Genomic DNA, 21,923 nt, shown 5'->3' with positions numbered 1-21,923 from the left:
GTAAAGAAGAAGTTAAACTGTCACTATTTGCAGATGACATGATACTGTACATAAAAAACCCTACAGACTCCACCCCAAAACTACTAGAACTGATAGCGGAATACAGCAAAGTTGCAGGATACAAAATCAACACACAGAAATCTGTGGCTTTCCTATATACTAACAATGAACCAACAGAAAGAGAAATCAGGAAAACAACTCCATTCACAATTGCATCAAAAAAATAAAATACCTAGGAATAAACCTAACTAAGGAAGTGAAAGACTTATACTCTGAAAACTACAAGTCACTCTTAAGAGAAATTAAAGGGGACACTAACAGATGGAAACTCATCCCATGCTCGTGGCTAAGAAGAATTAATATCGTCAAAATGGCCATCCTGCCCAAAGCAATATACAGATTTGATGCAATCCCTATGAAACTACCAGCAACATTCTTCAATGAACTGGAACGAATAATTCAAAATTTCATATGGAAACACCAAAGACCCCGAATAGCCAAAGCAATCCTGAGAAAGAAGAATAAAGTAGGGGGGATCTCACTCCCCAACTTCAAGCTCTACTATAAAGCCATAGTAATCAAGACAATTTGGTACTGGCACAAGAGCAGAGCCACAGACCAATGGAACAGACTAGAGAGTCCAGACATTAACCCAGACACATATGGTCAATTAATATTTGATAAAGGAGCCATGGACATACAATGGTGAAATGACAGTCTCTTCAACAGGTGGTGCTGGCAAAACTGGGCAGCTACATGTAGGAGAATGAAACTGGACCATTGTCTAACCCCATATAAAAAAGTAAACTCAAAATGGATCAAAGACCTGAATGTAAGTCACGAAACCATTAAACTCTTGGAAGAAAACATAGGCAAACACCTCTTAGACATAAACATGAGTGACCTCTTCTTGAACATATCTCCTCAAGCAAGGAAAACAACAGCAAAAATGAGTAAGTGGGACTATATTAAGCTGAAAAGCTTCTGTACAGCAAAAGACACCATCAATAGAACAAAAAGGAACCCTACAGTATGGGAGAATATCTTTGAAAATGACACATCCGATAAAGGCTTGACGTCCAGAATATATAAAGAGCTCACACGCCTCAACAAACAAAAAACAAATAACCCAATTAAAAAATGGGCAGAGGAACTGAACAGACAGTTCTCCAAAAAACAAATACAGATGGCCAACAGACACATGAAAAGATGCTCCACATCGCTAATTATCAGAGAAATGCAAATTAAAACTACAATGAGGTATCACCTCACACCAGTAAGGATGGCTGCCATCCAAAAGACAAACAACAACAAATGTTGGCGAGGCTGTGGAGAAAGGGGAACCCTCCTACACTGCTGGTGGGAATGTAAGTTAGTTCAACTATTGTGGAAAGCAGTATGGAGGCACATCAAAATGCTCAAAACAGACTTACCATTTGACCCAGGAATTGCACTCCTAGGAGTTTACCCTAAGAATGCAGCAATCAAGTATGAGAAAGATCAGTGCATCCCTATGTTTATCGCAGCACTATTTACAATAGCCAAGAATTGGAAGCAACCTAAATGTCCATCGATAGATGAATGGATAAAGAAGATGTGGTACATATACACAATGGAATACTACTCAGCCATAAGAAAAGGGCAAATCCAGTCATTTGCAGCAACATGGATGGAGCTGGAGGGTATTATGCTCAGTGAAATAAGCCAAGCGGAGAAAGAGAAATAACAAATGATTTCACTTATCTGGGAATATAAGAACAAAGGAAAAACTGAAGGAACAAAACAGCACCAGAATCACAGAACTCAAGAATGGACTAACAGGTACCAAAGGGAAAGGGACTGGTGTGGATGGGTGGGTAGGGAGGGATAAGGGGGGGGAGAAGTAGAGGGGTATTAAGATTAACATGCATGGGGGGGTAGGAGAAAAGGGAGGGCTGTACAACACAGAGAAGGCATGTAGTGATTCTACAACATTTTGCTATGCTGACAGACAGTGACTGTAAAGGGGTTTATAGGGGAGACCTGGTATAGGGGAGAGCCTAGTAAACATAATATTCATCATGTAAGTGTAGATTAGTGATACCAAAAGCAAAACAAAACAAAACAAAAAAAAAGGGCAGTTCCTGTGTGGTAACCTCCAATGAGTTCTACACAAGGGTATAAAGGGCATATAAAAGTGTAGGCAAAGGGTCTGTTTGCATTTATACAGAAGATCAAAGCCTAATTGGGCTACCCCGAAAATGAACTAAGATACGATATGAAAGAGAACTTCCAACATCAGCACTCTCTGGAAGACTCATGCCAGAAGATGATCATCAAGAAACCCCAACAAAGATCCACGCACTGCTACAGCTGTAGATGCACTCATCCCACCAGCTCCTGGACTTGCCATGGGAATGAAGGAGATATCTAAGCTGGCCTGTGCATAAAGTAAAACAACAAATTTGACTGGATCTAAACTGTTGGAACTCAACCAAGAGCTAGGAGAAGTGCAAATTGTAGCGCTCCAAAATCTTACAACTACAGACTATTTACTGTTAAAAGAACATAAGGGATGTGAACAGTCCCCAGGAATGGGTTGTTTTAATTTGTCTGATTTCTCTAAGACTGTTCAGGTTCAGTTGGACAATACCCACCATATCATAGATAAGTTTTCACAAATGCCTAAGGTGCCTAACTGGTTTTCTTTGTTTCACTGGAGATGGCTGGTAATTACAGATATGCTTTGGTTATGTAACTATAATCCTATTATGTTAATGTGTGTGCGCAATTTAAGTAGTAGCTTAGAGCCTATACATGCTGAAGTTACTCTACAAGAAGATATGTCAAAGAAATAATCAATCTTCCCATGTTTTCTTCCGCCTGCTACTTCTATAGCTTTTCTTCTTCCTTCCTAATTACAACCCTTAAATAGAATTCGTGCCTCATATCAAATTTACCGAGTATCATAATTCTTCCAAGTGGTAAAGATACCTCAAGACAAATGCTGGGCATAGAAGCTACAGGGCATAAATATGCAATGAAATAAAAAGCTAACCATTTCAAACAATAAGGCTTCTCTCTCACTTACCAACTTTACATTTCCCTGTATGGCCCCGGAAGATGACTGGTTAGCCAGAGACGGGTAAGATTCCTCAAGGGAGGAACAACCTAAGACAGGCACAGTCGCAGGGGGGTCATCAGGTGAGAAATTGGGGATCAACAGAGGTGAGGCTTAGAACCTCACCCCCCCGTTCTGAGAGAAATCTTCTGCATACGTGGATGTTTTATTGCCCTTGTCTAGCTTGGATTAACACATAGTCTACAGGCACACACCTGATCATCTACATTTGCTCTCTTACAACACTAAACTATGTTTTCTACCTTTATCTTGTATCTACCTACCACTTCAGCATTTTATTAAAAATAATAATAATAAAGAGAGAAATGTGGTATCCACATATAAATCAAGTATAAAAACCAAATGAGTATTCATATTTGAACTGACTGTTTATAGTTCATAATGCATGAGCAAAACCGCAAGTTTCTGTGATGACTGCCCTTGTACTGTTCATTATGTAACTGATTCATTGTGTAAGAATTTGTTCTCCATGTAAGAACTTGTTTGTTATGCCTCAGAAGATTGGAGACTGACGAAAATTAGGCTTGGGGTGGATTAATGATTGTGCATTGAGCATTGACTCCCCTATACAGAATTTTATTGTCGTTAACAACCATTTGATCAATAAATATGAGAGATGCCCTCACAAAAAAAAAAAAAAAAAGGACAGACTTCCAATGGTAAAATAAATAAGTAACCGGGATGTAATGTATAGCATAAGGAATATAGTCAAGATATTGTAACAGCTTGGTAGGGTGATAGCTGGAACCTAGAATTATGTATATAAATGTTTTATCACTGTGTTGTACACTTGAAACTAATGTAATGTAATACTGTGCATCAACTACCCTTCAATAAAAAATAATTATCTAAAAATAAAAAATAAAATAAAAAACCTGAAGAAAAAATAAATACAGATTCTTGGACCTCCACCTTGGAGATGTATAAATTTGAGGTAGTGGTAATGAATATTACCTTTGGCCTCCTTTTTTTCCTTTCTTTTTCCTCAAAAATCTCTTCAGGTTAGCTTAAAACATAGTTAGCTTCATAAGTATTCTAAATGACAAGACCTTTATATTAATCAGTGTCTTGCCAATGGGTTTCAGCCCAATCAAGTTCGCTATGGATTCAGTGTGACCAAAGAAATTGACCGCAAAACACTCTTTGACTCGTGCCACATGTCGAATTTACCGAGTATCATAATTCTTCCAAGTGGTAAAGACACCTCAAGACAAATGCTGGGCATAGAAGCCACAGGGCATGAATATGCAAAGAAGTAAAAAGCTAACCTTTTCAAACAATAAGGCTTCTCTCTCACTTACCAATTTAACATTTCCCTGTATGGCCCCGGAAGATGACTGGTTAGCCAGAGACGGGTAAGTTTCCTCAAGGGAGGAACAACCTAAGACAGGCACAGTCGCAGGGGGCCATCTGGTGAGAAAATGGGGAGCAGCAGAGGTGAGGCTTAGAACCTCCCCCCCCCCATGTTCTGAGAGAAATCTTCTGCATTCATGGATGTTTATTGCCCTCGTCTAGCTCGGATTAACACATAGTCTACAGGCACACACCTGATCATCTACATTTGCTCTCTTACAACACTAAACTCTGTTTTCTACCTTTATCTCGTTTCTACCTACCACTTCAGCATTTTATTAAAAATAATAATAATAGAGAAATGTGGTATCCACATATAAATCAAGTTTAAAAATCAAATGAATATTCATATTTGAACTGACTGTGTATAGTTCATAATGCATGAACAAAACCGAAAGCTTCTGTGATGACTGCCCTTGCACTGTTCACCATGTAACTTATTCACTATGTAAGAATTTGTACTCCATGTAAGAATTTGTTCGTTATGCATCAGAAGATTGGAGACTGACGAAAATTAGGCTTGGGGTGGATTAATGATTGTGCATTGAGTATTGACTCCCCTATACAGAAATTTATTGTGGTTAACAACTATTTGATCAATAAATATGAGAGATGCCCTCACAAAAAAAAAAATATATATATATATATATATAAACACACTTCCAATTGTAAAATAAATAAGTAACCGGGATGTAATGTATAGCATAAGGAATATAGTCAAAATATTGTAACAACTTGGTATGGTGATACCTGGTACCTAGAATTATCATGTATATAAATGTTGAATCACTGTGTTGTACACCTGAAACTAATGTAATGCAATACTGTTGTCAACTACCCTTCAATAAAAAAAAAAAAAAACACTCTTTGGGGTGAAAGGGTTTATTACCCGGCTTGTTCTCTGGCAGTAGGTCGAGCACTAGCGTCTCTACCTCCGCCCAGAGCAATGGGCCGAGCCCTTTATATAGCGCAATAATAGCTCATTGCCTAACGGTGTGGAAGCGGTAGCCCAGCAATAGGCCAGTTACATCATCAGGTGGGGATAGGAGCCTGGCCATAGGAACCCCAGCTTCCCCACAATCAGCGTGGTCACCAAATAGACATTGGACAGACATTATGTGTAAAGATCTGAGCCTGTTCTATAGCGCAGTGATTCCCAGCATGGTTGATCATAAAATTACTTATAGGAGGATTGGACCACACACACAGATTTTTATTTTGATTCAGCATGTATGAGTTTGAAAAGCTGTGGATGTGAATTTGAATTTGGTGTGAATCCTGGTTAAGAACGATTTTTATGTATTTGTGAAATTTTGAATGTAGACTTAAATCATTTGGATTGATTAAGAAAGCATGCTATTTAAAGAAAATTAGGGTAAATCCTTGTTAAGTACATTTTAATGTGCATCATTTAAAGTAACTCTGATAACATCTTTTGTAATTTCAGATTTCTGCGTATTTTAATTTTTGATTCACTGAAGTAAGAACATCAACACATTTGTTATATTACAGCTACAGAGAAAATTTACAATTGACAAGTAATTGTAGGTGTAATTTATTGGATGTATGTAAGGTCAAAGCTCCACTTTTGCATTAGGAACAACATTGCTTAAGCTTAAATATAATAGTTCTAAAGGCTTATCATATTCATAGCAAGTTCTAAGCAGAGGCTTTAATATGTAATACCCTCTAGTTTTGATAGATAGGCCTCTTATATTCATTCCTTCCATTTTGTGCTTATTGCCCTTCTTCTGGTTTAAGCCTCATGATCTCTTGCCTGCAACTTATTCCTAATTCACTTGCCTATTTTAAGGCACTTCTTTTCCCTTGTTGAATGCAAAATTAAATTCAAATGCCTTAATGAAGCCAGTTATAATTTGGCCTCATTCCAAGCTTTCATTTATTGTCTTTCATACTCTTGCCTGCCCCAAATACCTTTATTCTACTCTTTTTATCTGGATTTACATTCTTTTAATGCTTAGTTCAAAACTGTTCTTCTCTAGAAAGCTTTACCCAGACTCCTTAGCAGGAACACACTGTACTGGTGTCTTACAGCACTCGTAACATTTTGATCTTGGGATCATAGTTCTTTCTATACACATCTTATCTTCCTTACTGAATTGTAAATTCTTTGGGATTAAGAATTATTCCTTGCTTTGTCATTTCCAGCATATGGGGTGGTTAAGTATAGTAAAATGGAAAAAGTCAAGATAAAACAGAGTTTAAGTTCCAGATCCACTGAAAAACACATGTGACAAGTTATTTTGATTGAACTAAATCCAAATTTCCCAACCTTCAGAATGTGAGAAATGCCATTTACCTTGGAGATTCGTTTTAAAGGGTAAGCTGTTGTCTTACTTGACACATAGAAGGTCTTCAGTAAATGCTCATCCTTTTTCTTTTACCTTTTTCCAAAATGTCTGCCATAATACTTTGAAACTAACCTCAATAAATATCAATAAAGCTAAATGTTGCTCAGAGGCATCGAAGGCCTGAACTAGGGTAGTGTTAATGGGGAATGAAAAGGAAGAGATGGATAGGAAACATTATAAAGTAGAATGGGCATGAAGTAGTGATTTACTGGGGAGAAAAATGGCTGAAATTTTGAGCCTGAAATATTATACCATTTAAAGAAAATCAGACCAAGAACTTGAGGAAATGAGTCAAAGGCAGTAAGTCTAGGCAGTACCATTCTAAAGGAAAAGTTATAGGGGCTTCATAGAAATGATCTGAGGAACCAGTAATGAAGGGCTGGGTTAAAATCCTTAACCTTCGTGTTTCCCAACTTGACTGTCAGTTTCAGACTTTGTCAGAAGTGGAATTAGAAGTTGATCTAGAAGAGAAATGAGTACTAAATTTTAGGAATTATTGAAGCTCTAAATCAGTAGTTTTCTTTTGTTTCTTATTATAAAACTTTACCTTTGTGGTAAGTTATATTGGCACCAAATGATAATATTTACATACTATTAAAGGTTTTAAATGGGAAATGCAAGATCTTACCACTATGCTTTGATTGCATTTAGTGGTTAATTCTGAAACAAGGAAGTCCTGAAACACATTCTAATTAAACTCTTCTGCCTTGCTGATTTTAGAGTCAAAGTCAGATAAATCGTATTTTTAAACAACCTGAAAAGTAATTCAGAGGGGATACAAGGATATATTTTAACTGTTCATTAAGTCATTTCTGACATGTAATTAGAAAATTCGTTGTTCTTATCTTGAACATGCAAATTTTAACATAAGCCTTTTTAGTCCACACACTGGTATTAAACTTAGTTGAAGATAATCCAACATTACTTTTAAAATAAATACCTTCTAAGGTTTTTAAATAGTCCTGCACACAATTTTTTCAAAAATTAAAACAAGATGATTGTTCAGAGAAAAGAATTTTAAACTTTCTCTCTTTTTTCCTGTTCTAGTCCCATTTCTTAAAGTTAACTGCGTTTAAATTTAATTTACATCTTCCCATAATTTTTATATGTGGTGTGTATTTATTTTCTTTAGTGTTGGGAATTGGATGTATTATAGTTACTGCTCTACAGTTTTTTTATCCATTTAATATGTTGTTGGCATTTCTCCATAAAAATATATGTAGTATCAGTTTATTCATTTAGCCAAATTTTTGGTGTTTTGTGATTTGTACCCTATAGGTAAGCTAATAAACTTTGGTAGAATACATTGCAACTGTTAAGAACATTAAATAGAAATGAGGACCTCACATGTAAATGCAGAAAGTTTTGGTATGTGTTACTTATTACAGTGAGAAACAGTGTAGCATAATTTCTAGATGTTAGTATATGAACATTACTTTATAGCTTTCAGGGGCTTCTGTGAAACTTGTTTAGCCAGATGAGTACGCTAGTGTTGTACAATGATGGAAGGCATTTGCCCACCATGGGCAAAGTTCATTTGTGGTTCCGTGTGATTTTTAGATAACATTCGGGCCATAGCTCCAAAAGGTCAACAGTCTTAATGCCTTTCTTAGGATTATCTTCTGTAAAACACAAAATTCCAAGGCTGAGTTTTTTTATTTTACTTTTTATTTTGATATCATTAATGTACAATTACATGTGCAACATTATGGTTACTAGACTCCCCCCATTATCAAGTCCCCACCACATACCCCATTAGTGTCACTGTCTGTCAGCGTAGTAAGATGCTATAGCATCACTACTTGTCTTCTCTGTGTTATACTGCCTTCCCTGTGCCCCCCCACCTTATGTTTGCGAATCGTAATGCCCCCTTTTCCCCCTTATCCCTCCCTTCCCACCCATCCTCCCCCAGACCTTTCCCTTTGGTAACTGTTATTCCATTCTTGGGTTCTGTGAGTCTGCTGCTGTTTTGTTCCTTTAGTTTTTTTCTTCTTATACTCCACAGGTGAGTGAAATCATTTGATACTTGTCTTTCTCTGCCTGGCTTATTTCACTGAGCATAATACCCTCAACAAGGCTGGGTTTTCTTAATCCTGCCTTTCATTATTGGTGCCTCAAATCATTCCATGAAGCTCATGAAGTTATTGGTACCCCCATAACTATTCCTATGGAATGGTAGTGTGTAGACTTACCATACTAAATAAATAACTCTTGCTATATCAGACACTAGAGGCATACTTAATATGCCCATATTAAATTGCATACTTTATAAGAAAAATGCTATTACTCTAGCATCACAAGAACTCAGATTTGATATGGTATATGAAATAATAAATAGTTGAAGATGAAAATGATACTTCTAAATATTCATTAATATGATATTATAGCCTCACCTCCCTTTATTTTATTCATAGATATGACTTGGAATGAACAGGAAAAGGCTGAACTTTTCACAGATAACTTTTGTAATATATGTGGAGTGGTGCTACAGTTTGAATCACAAAGGATTTCACATTATGCGGTAAGTTAAAAACAATGGGCATAGAGTCTAAAGTAGATTTTTAAATGTAGCAGGTAAACTTCATATGTATCTTTTTTTATTCTTACGAGATTCCTGTGTAGTAGGTGGTAGTATTTCCCTTTGAATGAATGAGGAGATAGGCGCAGAGACAGACAGTAATTTACTAGCTTAAGTTTGGGGAGTTCGGTTTTAAACTCAATCTTTTTGTCTCCAAAGCTTGTTTCCTTCACAGTATTCTGCCTCCCTTCGTATCTGTCAAGTCACTGTATCCTTCGTGTCCTTTTAGTAAATATAAGGGAGGTGTTATAAAGCTTGAGTAGGAAACCTTTAATGTGAATCAAGGGATATTACAGAACTCCAGAGTCCTTTTATAGGAAATGAAGACTATTAAAACAGAAAGAACCAGTCTTACACTTGACTTAATCATATGTTCTTAGGCACAGAACCATAGAAGTCTAGAGCTGGAAGAGGAAATGTTTAATATCCTTACTCCTTTAGTTTATTGATTAGAAAATTGAGACAATGAAGGATGGTTATTCTCCACAACTAGTCATTGGCATGACTAAGCTTATTAAAAAGTATTTCTTCTAACTTCATGTCCAGTGTTCTTCCCTTTCATTTGGAGTTGCCTCCCATTTCTACATCATATGATGAGCTATTGGATTTCTTTCATATCTGGTATCTGGGTTACCAAAAATACTATACTTTTACTTAAATATAATACAATGCCAACTCTACTTTTTTAAACACTTATCTTGCTTTGCCCATTGCTAATCTTATTGGCAACTATATTTCAGTCCTTATGTTGATTGGTATAATTAGTATAATTACAGATAGGGCAATTGTATTGGCTGTGGATTGAGAGGACCTAGGTTCAAGTCTTAACTCCACCATTGTTGTGTTATCCTAGGCAAGGCATTTTACTTATATGAGCATGTTTCTTGAACCTGCGAAATGGGAGTGGTAAAATCTCTCTTACTAAACTTATGAGAATTAAATGAAATCAAATATGTGAGAGTGCCTAGCATATCCTCAGACCCCATAGCTCAAAGATTTAGAGTTGATAAAGAGAGAAACAGATCAAGAGACTCTGATAACTAAAGTTAGAACCACTTGAATTTAAATTTGAAAAATAGCTTTTCATGGGCTTATGAAGCACTGTTCAGTGTAGAAAATATATACAAACATGAGAAAATCTAAGTCAGTCATAATTCTGTCACTTGTAAGTATCCATCACTTAACTTCTCTCATGCTCATATGATTCCAGTATGCTTTCTGAACACACACACCAAACAAACATACACAGTTCATCAAAAGAGAATTGTGTATGTGGTTTTTTCTTTTGAAATATAAGAATATATTCTTGACATTTTGTCCTATTATTACATCTTTTAATTTTCTATAATATTTTTAATAGCTATAAAACATTATATTATGTAATGTAGCAATTTTTTTCATTTTTAATTCAAATATAGTTGACATACAATATTATATTGGGTTTCAGGTATACAGTATAGTGATTTGACAATTATACATTACTAAGTGCTCACCATGATAAATATATTCCAACTGTTAACATACAAAGATATTACAGTGTTACTCACCATACTTCCTATGCTGTACTTTCATCCCTGTGATTAATATATTTTATAATTGGATGTCTGTGCCTCTTTATCCCCTTCACATATTTTGTCTGCACCTATTTGCCTCTTGATTGTATATCTCTACTAAATCTTTGAGCTATGGTGTCTGAGGATGTGTTAGTCACTCTGACATATTTGATTTCACTTAATTCTCACAAGTTTAATAAGAGATTTTACCAACACCATTTTGCAGACAAACAAACAAAACAGAAATAGACTCAAACACGAAGAATAGACTGATGGGAAGTGAGTAGGGGAAAGGATAAAATAAATAGGTGTTATAGCATATTTTTTAATTTAAATTTCAGTGCCACCTGTAAGTTTGGTGCTTAGCTGTTAAATCATCAAATCAAAACTATACTTGATTTTCCATATATTTGAAAGCATTTCCATACAAATATTCTACTTGAAAAAGTGATTTTTTTTCTCTTATTTTACAGCTTGGTTAATACTCTCAGACTATCTCAATATAGTATTTATTATACATGTAAAATAAGACAGTACTGTAGAAGTTTTGAATTTTAGTGAGGTTGTATGCATTATTTCCCTTTCTATTTACACTTACATGTCTAAGAAGCCATTCTTTGCACTTTGTCATATAAATATTTCCTTCTATTTTCTTCTAATACATTTTAAAGTTTTCTTTCTTATGTTAAAGTGCTTAATCCATCTGGTAATGATTTCCACATACTGAGAGTGATAACATCACTTTTTTCATACAGATAGCCAGGTGTTCCAGCACTATTTATTTATTTGACAGTCCGTCCTTGCCCCACTGATTTGTAGCGGCACCTCTATCATATACTAATTTTCATATATACATGTGTTTATTTTGAGGCTATTATTCTGTTTTATTTGTATTGCTCAATTTGCCTGTCTCTGCAAAAGTTTCACCTCATTACTATAGCTTTAAAATAAGTCATGATATCTGGTGGGGAAAATTTATATGACAAGAAAATCATCATAAAATTAAAAGACAAATCACAGATTGAGTGGTATTTATAATCCATATAATTAACACAGGATTACTGTCTAGAATATATAAAGGATTATATATGAATCACAACAAGATACAACCTAACAGAAAAATAGGAAAGTAAAATGAACAGGCAGTAAAAGAGACACTCTGCTACACTAGTGCCCATACAGGAAATGCAAGTTAAAATGATAATGAGCTATCTTATCAAAACCATCATGCTAGCTAAAATTAAAATCTAGTAAAACTTCAGGAGAATATAGGAAAACAGAAACATTCATATGTGCTGCATTTAGAGTTGTAAACTGCTTCAACATCTTTGGGAAAGAAATTTATGATACCTATTAAGTTGAAAATCCTCATACCTTATAAGCCAAGAATTTCACTTCTAAGTATCTACTTTAAAGACCCTGTTGGACATGTATATTAAGAGATATATTTATATATGTTCAGTGTAGAAATGCTTGTAATAGCAGAATAAACAGAAACATAACTGCCTTCAATAGGGGAAATGATGGGTAGCATATGAATGAACTAGAGCTAAATGTATCAGTCTTAGAAATATAATAGTGGATTATAAAAAGCAAGTTGAAAAAGGGTATGGATAGAATGATTCCATTTTCATAAAAAATTTTAAATGACAATAGTATATAATACTATTTATGAGCACCTGCATATGTAGTAAAATAATAAAAGCATGAAGGGAATTATATAGACCAACTTTAAGATGGTGGTTATCTATGGGGAGAAGGGGAGGAGATTGTGGGCAGAAGGAGATAGGACTGTATATGTAAATTTTTACTTCTTTTAAAAGGGAAATCTGAAAGAAATACAGCAAAATGTTAACTTCTATTAAAACTAGATTAGGGGTATGGGCTTCAGCTATAAAATTTCCTGTGCTTTCCTATTTGATGTGTATATTTCACAGTTTAAAATCCTGTAGGAAGAGAGAGTGACTGCATCACAGTATGTGCTCAGGAATGTTAGTTTCCCTGCTACTTACACCAGCATTTGGTTATTCTTGTGTATTTTGTTATACATCTGTCCAGAGATTTTTCTAATATGCTTAACCTAGGAGGGTTAATTTCCTCACATAGAAGAATTTGAGAGGTAGGCAATGCAGGGCTGATAATGACAGCTCCATGACATCATCAGGGACTAGGCATTTTCTATCTTTCTCCTCTGGATCCCCCATACTCCCAGATGACAATTAGAACTATGACCTTTACCAGAAGCAGAAAGGAAGAAAGTTAGAAAAAGGGCTTATTCCCCAACCTGTTAAGGAGGCTTCCTGGAAATTCTACCCAACACTTCAGATTACATCTTAATGGACAGAATGGTCACATCTTACTGAAAGGAAGGCTGAAACATGCAGTCTTTTAGTTGGGTATATTACTTGTGTGTAACTAAGGAAGAATAAGAATTTGATATTGGACAGCAACTAGGAGTCTCTGTCAAAAACAAGAATCTAAAAGGTATTGACTGCTAAATTATAGTATTATTTTCAATTTGACTGAGATTTAGAAATTTCAAAGCATGTGAACCTCTTTCATAAACTTGGTACACACCAAATATACCACAACTGTTGTCCTCAGATTCAAATAAGTGTAAATTTGGGGTGACTCTGTTGTTGAATAAACAAAGTCATACTATACCTTTTTTCAGAGTGATAAACATGCTCAGAATATTAGGCTTTATTTTCAAATGTATGGGGAACAAAATGAAGTGCCTGGTAAGCAAATGAAGATGGATGTTGAGAATTTTCAGGTGAGTGGCCTATGTTGGTGTCATAATTCTAAACTTGTAGTTATTGAATCCTTCTAACAAGATTGTACTTATTTCAGGTGCACAGGAGTGAAGTAGTGAACAGAAACAAATTTTGTGATCTCTGCAACATGATTTTTAGTTCCCCAGTTGTTGCTAAGTCTCATTATGTAGGGAAAGTCCATGCTAAAAAAGTGAAGCAGTTAATGGAGGAGCATGATCAGGTGTCTCCATCAGGATTTCAGCCAGAGTCAGAGATGGGTAAGATTACATTTACCTCTTTAGTTTCAATAAAGGGTTCCCTATCATTTTTTCCATTTCTCCTATCCATTTTTTAGCAGAGAGACTTTCAGTCTGGAGTGATAACTTGATTCATCTTCTGCCCAGTTAATCTCTTTCTGTGTCCTTGTCATTAAATATGGAAATTGTATTTGCTAGGTGAATTTTAGGAAATGTTATGACTTCTCCCTTTCAGTTTATTAAATCCAAATAAAAGAATGTAATTTGCTATGCAAAGAAACAACAATAAGCAACCTGAAGCTCTCCAGTTTCTACATCAAATCATAAAATCTTAGCCCCTTCTTATTTCTCCTTGGCATCGATCTCATTCTTTTTTTGCTTTAGTACTTTCCAAAGCATGATTTCATATGTGTATTCAGACCAGTGTCTTCACCATAGTGTAATTACGGAGCAGCATTTCCTGACTATAACTGTAGGCAAAAAAAAAAATAAGTTATGGAATCTCCTTCTACTCTGATAGCATATTCCTATTTTCCTATGAATGTAGAGAAAAAGAACTAATAGCATCATCAATAAGTAGTTATTGAGGACTTATTTTATAATAGATCCCAAAGATACAGGGAAGTATAAAACATTGCCTCTTTCCTCCTTCCACTGGTATTGGGCCACCACTGCCTAAGAGATCTGACCCAAAGATCTCACTTCTGGCATGAGGGGGCAGAGTACACCCTGTGTTTTGAAGAATTGTGTGCTAGAACAAAAAATGAGGTATTAATCTTCTGGAATAAATAATTTACCACATTCTCATTAGTATCAACACTTTCAGAATAAGACATGCCTGGCATGGAAATTTTACCTACGTTAATTTCCAACTCATAGTAGAGGCCTCATCCAGCATTAAAATGCATTGTTTTCTTAATGACGGAAACCAGAATTATTTTTAATTTTATTCTAGTCTCTCCAACTTTTGTGTATTTGTTTTTCTGCCCATCAGTCTAAAGTGGGATAGAATCAGAGTACTATACAAGAAGAGAAAGCATCTTGTAAAGCCTTATCTTCAGTCTCCAAAATTCATCAGTTTGGGCTCAGAGAAGAGACTCCAAAATTCATCAGTTTGGGCTCAGAGAAGAGACTATATGAAAGAGGTCTGAAATAACTGTAATTGTGGAAATGTGTCATTTTATAGTCTTAACTGCATGAATTTTATTTTGATACAAACATCACAAATCTGGACTGAATAGATGACTGAAACTGTGCTACTCAAGAAAGACATCAACTTAGAAGTTGGTACCATCTGTTTTGCCCTCACTAATTTCAAGAACCATCCTAAGACAGTTCTGATGCTTTTATTGATTTTTCTAATGAATGTGATTAGGCAATAACTGATGCAATTAGTCCTTCCTGTATCTTTTTTTTTATATCATTAATGTACAATTACTTGAACAACATTATGGTTATGAAACTCCCCCTATTATCAAGTCCCCCCCACATACCCCATTACAGTCACTGTCCATCAGTGTAGTAAGATGCTATAGAATCATTACTTGTCTTCTCTGTATATACTGCCTTCCCCATGTCCCCAACCCCCTACATTGTGTGCTAATCGTAAAGCCCCGTTTTCCCCCTTATCCCTTCCTTCCCACCCATCCTCCCTAGTCCCTTTCCCTTTGGTAACTGTTAGTCCATTCTTGGGTTCTGTGAGTCTGTTGCTGTTTTGTTCCTTCAGTTTTTTCTTTGTTGTTATACTCCACAGATGAATGAAATTTGAAATTTGTCTTTCTCCGCCTGGCTTATTTCACTGAGCATGATCCCCTCTAGCTCCATCCATGTTGTTGCAAATGGTAGGATTTGTTTTCTTCTTATGGCTAAATAGTATTCCCTTGTGTACATGTACCACCTCTTCTTTATCCATTCTTCTACTGATGGACACTTAGGTTGCTTCCATTTCTTAGCTATTGTAAATAGTGCTGCGATAAACATAGGGGTGCATATATCTTTTTCAAACTGGGCTGCTGCATTCTTAAGGTAAATTCCTAAGAGTGGAATTCCTGGGTTAAATAGCATTTCTATTTTGAGTTTTTTGAGGAACCTCCATTCTGCTTTCCACAATGGTTGAACTAGTTTACATTCCCACCATCAGTGTAGGAGGGTTCCCCTTTCTCCACATCCTCACCAACATTTGTTGTTGTTTGTCTTTTGGATGTTGGCCATCCTTACTGATGTGAGATGATATCTCATTGTGGTTTTAATTTGCATTTCCCTGATGATTAGCGATGTGGAACATCTTTTCATGTGCCTGTTAGCCATCTGAATTTCTTCTTTGGAGAAGTGTCTGTTCAGATCCTGTGCCCATTTTTTTATTGGATTATTTGCTTTTTGTTTGTTGAGGTTTCCTGTATCTTTTTTGGAGAAACTTGATGACAGATTTGTATTCAAACTTCCATTATCACAGAAGGAAATTCTTTTTAACCTGTGTGCCTTTTAAAAATCCAACAGCCCTGTGTGGGAAAAGCTCAAAGATAATGAGTTTTTAAAGAATACTAAACTTCCCTAATACTTTATAATGAATGCAGCCCTAATAGCTGACCACATGTTGATCACTTCTCATTATAACTGTTTCAGCAGATATGCCTATTACTACTTCTACAGAGTCAACTTTTCTGAAGCCCCTTGCTGTCAAGCCTCCTCCAGGTGGGATTAAAGACAAGAATATGCCTTCCTCTTCCAGCAGTGATTTGGATTTGAATAATCCAGACAAGTATTGCAAGCTCTGTCCTGCTTCCTTTAATAGTCCATTAATGGCCCAAAAACATTATATTGGCAAAAAACACAAAAGAAATGAAGCTAAGAAGAAGTTTTTAGACAAGATAAGAGAGAATCCTCTTCCAGAAAAATCAGATGCAAATGGTAAACAGTAAAAATATCCCAAAACTCTTTCATGGGAAGTTTTAATAAAACATATTGGTTTATGTATGTATCATTTACTCTTACTGCATAGGAGGTGGTGGGGCTCTTGGGGTCATAGAATTTTACACAAGTAAAATTGACTCACTTTAGATGGACTTTAAAGTCCTTAGTTCTGTGTGTTGGTTTTCTAGAAAATGAGACCCAGAAAGGTTTAGATGATCCTTATTAATTACAGAATCAAACACAGGTATTCCCAAGGCTCTATGTTATATCATAGGTACATAAGGAAATATTTTAAGTTAGTATCATGTGGTTATATCATTCAGTCACTAAGCTCAGCTTCAGTGTCTCTTGGGTACTAGGCTAGTCATTCTTGGGAATACAAATGAAGATATACTATTTTCCCTCAGTAGCAAGTGCATAAACTAGTTGGGTTAATAACACTTCATTGCATAAGGCTACAGACAAGGATTTTTGTATACCAATTTTTGGAAAGCAGAGGAGAGGAAAACATCATAGTTGTGAAGAATCTTAAGAGAGGAAGCATATGGTTTATATTGGTAGAAGTGGGAAAGAGAGATGATGAACAAAGGAGTTAAGAAAGTGGCAAGAATTCAGGCACAGTAAAGATTCTGATCCTGACTGGAGTGATCCGATTGCCCTTCTAACCATTTTTTTTTTCATTTTTCCCCCACAGGCACCTTCTCACTACTAGTGTATTTTACTCCCTCTCCATATTCTGTTCCACCCACTTTTGCTCCACTCACTGTGATTTTTCAGTTTTTTCCTTACTAGACCTTTCTGCTTCCTGTGAAAGTGTTCATTACTCCCTCCTTCTTGAAGCTGTATTCTTTGTCACATGTAACTCCTTATGCTCTGGTTCTTCTCTTGTGTTTTTCTTTTCTGTTTTCTTTGGGGGCTCTTGTTTTAATTCATTACCTAAATGTAGGTATTCCCATGGTTCCATTCTTGACCTTAGTCTACAAACATGATCTAATCTCTTCCTTTGATATCATCTCTCATCTATGTGCTTATGAGCTTTCTGTCAAGCTTTAAACTCCTATATTCAAATGGCAACTACTGCTTCACCTGGATACCTCATAACCATTTCAAATCCACTCATTCAAAATAGAAACTTGTAGTTAAATGTAAATCCCCCCCAACCCCATCTTCTTCACTTCCTATATCTAATGAAGCACCAAGTCATGACTGTTTTATCTCCTGAATGTTACTATTCCTTTATCTCAAGCCCTGCTCTTCTCTCACTGGTTTAGGCCCTCAACATCTTTCCTAGAGCTTTGCTACTCAAACTTTGGTTTATGGCCAGCATCACTGGCATCATTTGCGATATTGTTAGTAAAAGAATCTCAGGCCTCACTGCAACCTACTGAATCAAAATATGCAGTTTGACATGATCACTAGTTGGTTCTGTACTCACAAGATATTTTGAGAAGCATTGTTCTAGATTACTGGCACAACCTCCTAATTCTCTATGCCATCAGTTTTGTCTCCCCAAATGTACCCTCGATTTAATCACCTAAAGAGCACATCTTTCCATGTCATTTCTCTGCTTAAAAATCCTTATTTCTTTCCTAAGGATACAATCGAAGCTTGATAGCTCTTTACCATCTTGTCTCTGCCTACCTTCTCCAGGCTTATCTCCTGATACTTCCTGCCCTGATCTATGTGGGTTAGAACCTGCAAACTGCTTATGGTTTCCAGAAACTATTACCCTATTTCTTGTCTCTGTGCCCTTGTTCATGCTGCCATTTTGCCTGGAAAATATCTGTCTCTCTTCTCTTGGCTAACTCTTGCTCACTCTTCAACATGCTACTTCCCTGGAAGCCTTTTCACTTCCTTCAAGGCTTATCTTCTGTGCTTCCTTAACCTGCATATCTAATTATCTCTATATTTATCTCCCATTAGAGTGTAAAACCTTTGGGGGAAGGGAATTGAGGTAGAAATTGACACAGAGTAGGCCTTCCTCAACAGAGATGAGTTTAATATATGAATCAATGAACTATAAAGCTTTATATATTGAGTGCTGACCCTGTGTTCTATTTAAGTTTCCTGCTTAATGTGATTCAACATATCCCCAAAAGTTACATAGAAATCTGTTTTTATCTAGGATTTTAAAGAATGTTAATTTAGGCAAGTGTAGAACTAGAAGGTAGTAGACGTTTGGAGAAATAAACTTTTGCTTGTTAGGGTAGTTTTCCTATTGCTGGGCTGAGGGTATCTGAAATAAGTGGCTTCTAGTTTTATGGTATTAGGTAAAATTGGAACTGAGTCAGCTATAACAAGTGTGTGCACCTATTCACTTCTGAAGGGAGGGTCATTTTTGCACTCTGAGGTTTCAGTTACTAGGATGACAGAAGGAATTTGCTGGTGAAATTTTCACCTGGCCAGGTAGGGGGCGCTGATCACCAGCATAATTTAATCCAGTCACTGAAGTCATTTCACACTAGCCTCTGAAGCTAGAGCTCAAAGAATGAATTTTCAGCCCTGCCTTGACTATTCCATTTTAAGAACAGTAATCATTTGAGGATTAATAAGTGCCTGGAGAATTTAAATTAGCTGATGAGAGTTTCAAAGAACAGTATCAGCAGAAGCCCATATTGTAAGTGAGCAAGCGGTAAGACAAAAACTTAACATGAGCCACCTTAACTATTTCATTCATCACCCATTTTCTTCTTTCTGTCTGTGCCTTCTTTTCTATCTGTTTAGTTTATATGTTTCTACTACATCTAATCTCTTTCTCCTTTGCTTCAACATTCTCACTGCTTTCTTCATGTTCCTCATCCAGCCCAGATCTTATTAGCACAGGAATGGCTACCGTAACGATATGGAACCAAAGTATGTATGTATTTTTTATTTATTGTATTTTTTTGTTTATCTCACTAATTTCTAGCTCTGTTATTGCACTTAGATATCTCACCTTCACCTGTAAGTCAACATACCTAAAACTGAATTGAGGATCTCAAGCCAACTTGATTTTTCCAAGTTTTATGTCTTTGCCAGTAGTACCACCACTTATTAGTCACTTACAATTGAGTCTTTGAGGGCATCTTTGACTACTTAATTTCCCTATATCCTCTCCATCAGCAAGTCTTATAATGTCTTCTTACAACTGTTTCTCTTTCCTGTACCCTTTCATTACATTTCCATTACCATCATCTCATACTTTAATGCTGTAACAACTTTCTGCAAGGCTTTACTTCTACTTAATTGTTATTCTCTCAATCCTTAGTAGCAATATTTCAACCCTGGGTCAATCCCATAGTCCACCTTTTCTACTTTTACATTTAGGATACTTAGTGGTGCTATGGAAAATGATATAAAGCTAGAGATTGGATACCTGAGGGGAGTCTTGGTATCCAACCTCTATGGACTTTTAGTCCTACTCCTTTTCCTTTTTCTTCACTTACCTCTCAGCAATTTTTTTTTTTAGATAATTATTTTTTATTGAAGGGTAGTTGACGCACAGTATTACATTACATTAGTTTCAAGTGTACAACACAGTGATAAAACATTTATATACATAATTCTAGGTTCAAGCTATCACCCTACCAAGCTGTTACAATATCTTGATTATATTCCTTATGCTATACATTACATCCCGGTTACTTATTTATTTTACCATTGGAAGTCTGTCCTTTTTTTTTTTTTTTTTTTTTTGTGAGGGCATCTCTCATATTTATTGATCAAATGGTTGTTAACGACAAAAAAAATCTGTATAGGGGAGTCAATGCTCAATGCACAATCATTAATCAACCCCAAGCCTAATTTTCGTCAGTCTCCAATCTTCTGAGGCATAACAAACAAGTTCTTACATGGAGAACAAATTCTTACATAATGAATCAGTTACATAGTGAACAGTACAAGGGTAGTCATCACAGAAACTTTCGGTTTTGCTCATGCATTATGAACTATAAACAGTCAGTTCAAACATGAATACTCATTTGGTTTTTATACTTGATTTATATGTGGATACCACATTTCTCTCTTTATTATTATTATTTTTAATAAAATGCTGAAGTGGTAGGTAGATACAAGATAAAGGTAGAAAACATAGTTTAGTGTTGTAAGAGAGCAAATGTAGATGATCAGGTGTGTGCCTGTAGACTATGTGTTAATCCAAGCTAGACAAGGGCAATAAAACATCCACGTATGCAGAAGATTTCTCTCAGAACGGGGGGGTGAGGTTCTAAGCCTCACCTCTGTTGATCCCCAATTTCTCACCTGATGACCCCCCTGCGACTGTGCCTGTCTTAGGTTGTTCCTCCCTTGAGGAATCTTACCCGTCTCTGGCTAACCAGTCATCTTCCGGGGCCATACAGGGAAATGTAAAGTTGGTAAGTGAGAGAGAAGCCTTATTGTTTGAAATGGTTAGCTTTTTATTTCATTGCATATTTATGCCCTGTAGCTTCTATGCCCAGCATTTGTCTTGAGGTATCTTTACCACTTGGAAGAATTATGATACTCGGTAAATTTGATATGAGGCACGAATTCTATTTAAGGGTTGTAATTAGGAAGGAAGAAGAAAAGCTATAGAAGTAGCAGGCGGAAGAAAACATGGGAAGATTGATTATTTCTTTGACATATCTTCTTGTAGAGTAACTTCAGCATGTATAGGTTCTAAGCTACTACTTAAATTGCGCACACACATTAACATAATAGGATTATAGTTACATAACCAAAGCATATCTGTAATTACCAGCCATCTCCAGTGAAACAAAGAAAACCAGTTAGGCACCTTAGGCATTTGTGAAAACTTATCTATGATATGGTGGGTATTGTCCAACTGAACCTGAACAGACTTAGAGAAATCAGACAAATTAAAACAACCCATTCCTGGGGACTGTTCACATCCCTTATGTTCTTTTAACAGTAAATAGTCTGTAGTTGTAAGATTTTGGAGCGCTACAATTTGCACTTCTCCTAGCTCTTGGTTGAGTTCCAACAGTTTAGATCCAGTCAAATTTGTTGTTTTACTGTATGCACAGGCCAGCTTAGATATCTCCTT

The 21,923-nt window shown here is 36.0% G+C and overlaps 1 protein-coding gene across 1 annotated transcript in view; it reads left to right on the top strand.

Annotated features, from left to right (window-relative positions):
* Positions 1–21,923, top strand: part of ZMAT1 (zinc finger matrin-type 1) — a 45,941-nt gene that overhangs the window by 10,354 nt on the left and 13,664 nt on the right. Inside the window, 3 exon segments of the mRNA XM_057495372.1 lie at positions 9,261–9,367; positions 13,652–13,753; positions 13,831–14,011. Of these exon segments, the coding sequence (XP_057351355.1) occupies positions 9,261–9,367; positions 13,652–13,753; positions 13,831–14,011 (390 nt within the window).

Source organism: Manis pentadactyla, chromosome X, assembly GCF_030020395.1.
Source record: "Manis pentadactyla isolate mManPen7 chromosome X, mManPen7.hap1, whole genome shotgun sequence".
NCBI classification, from domain to species: domain Eukaryota; kingdom Metazoa; phylum Chordata; class Mammalia; order Pholidota; family Manidae; genus Manis; species Manis pentadactyla.
This window is presented reverse-complemented; position numbering and strand designations above follow the sequence as displayed.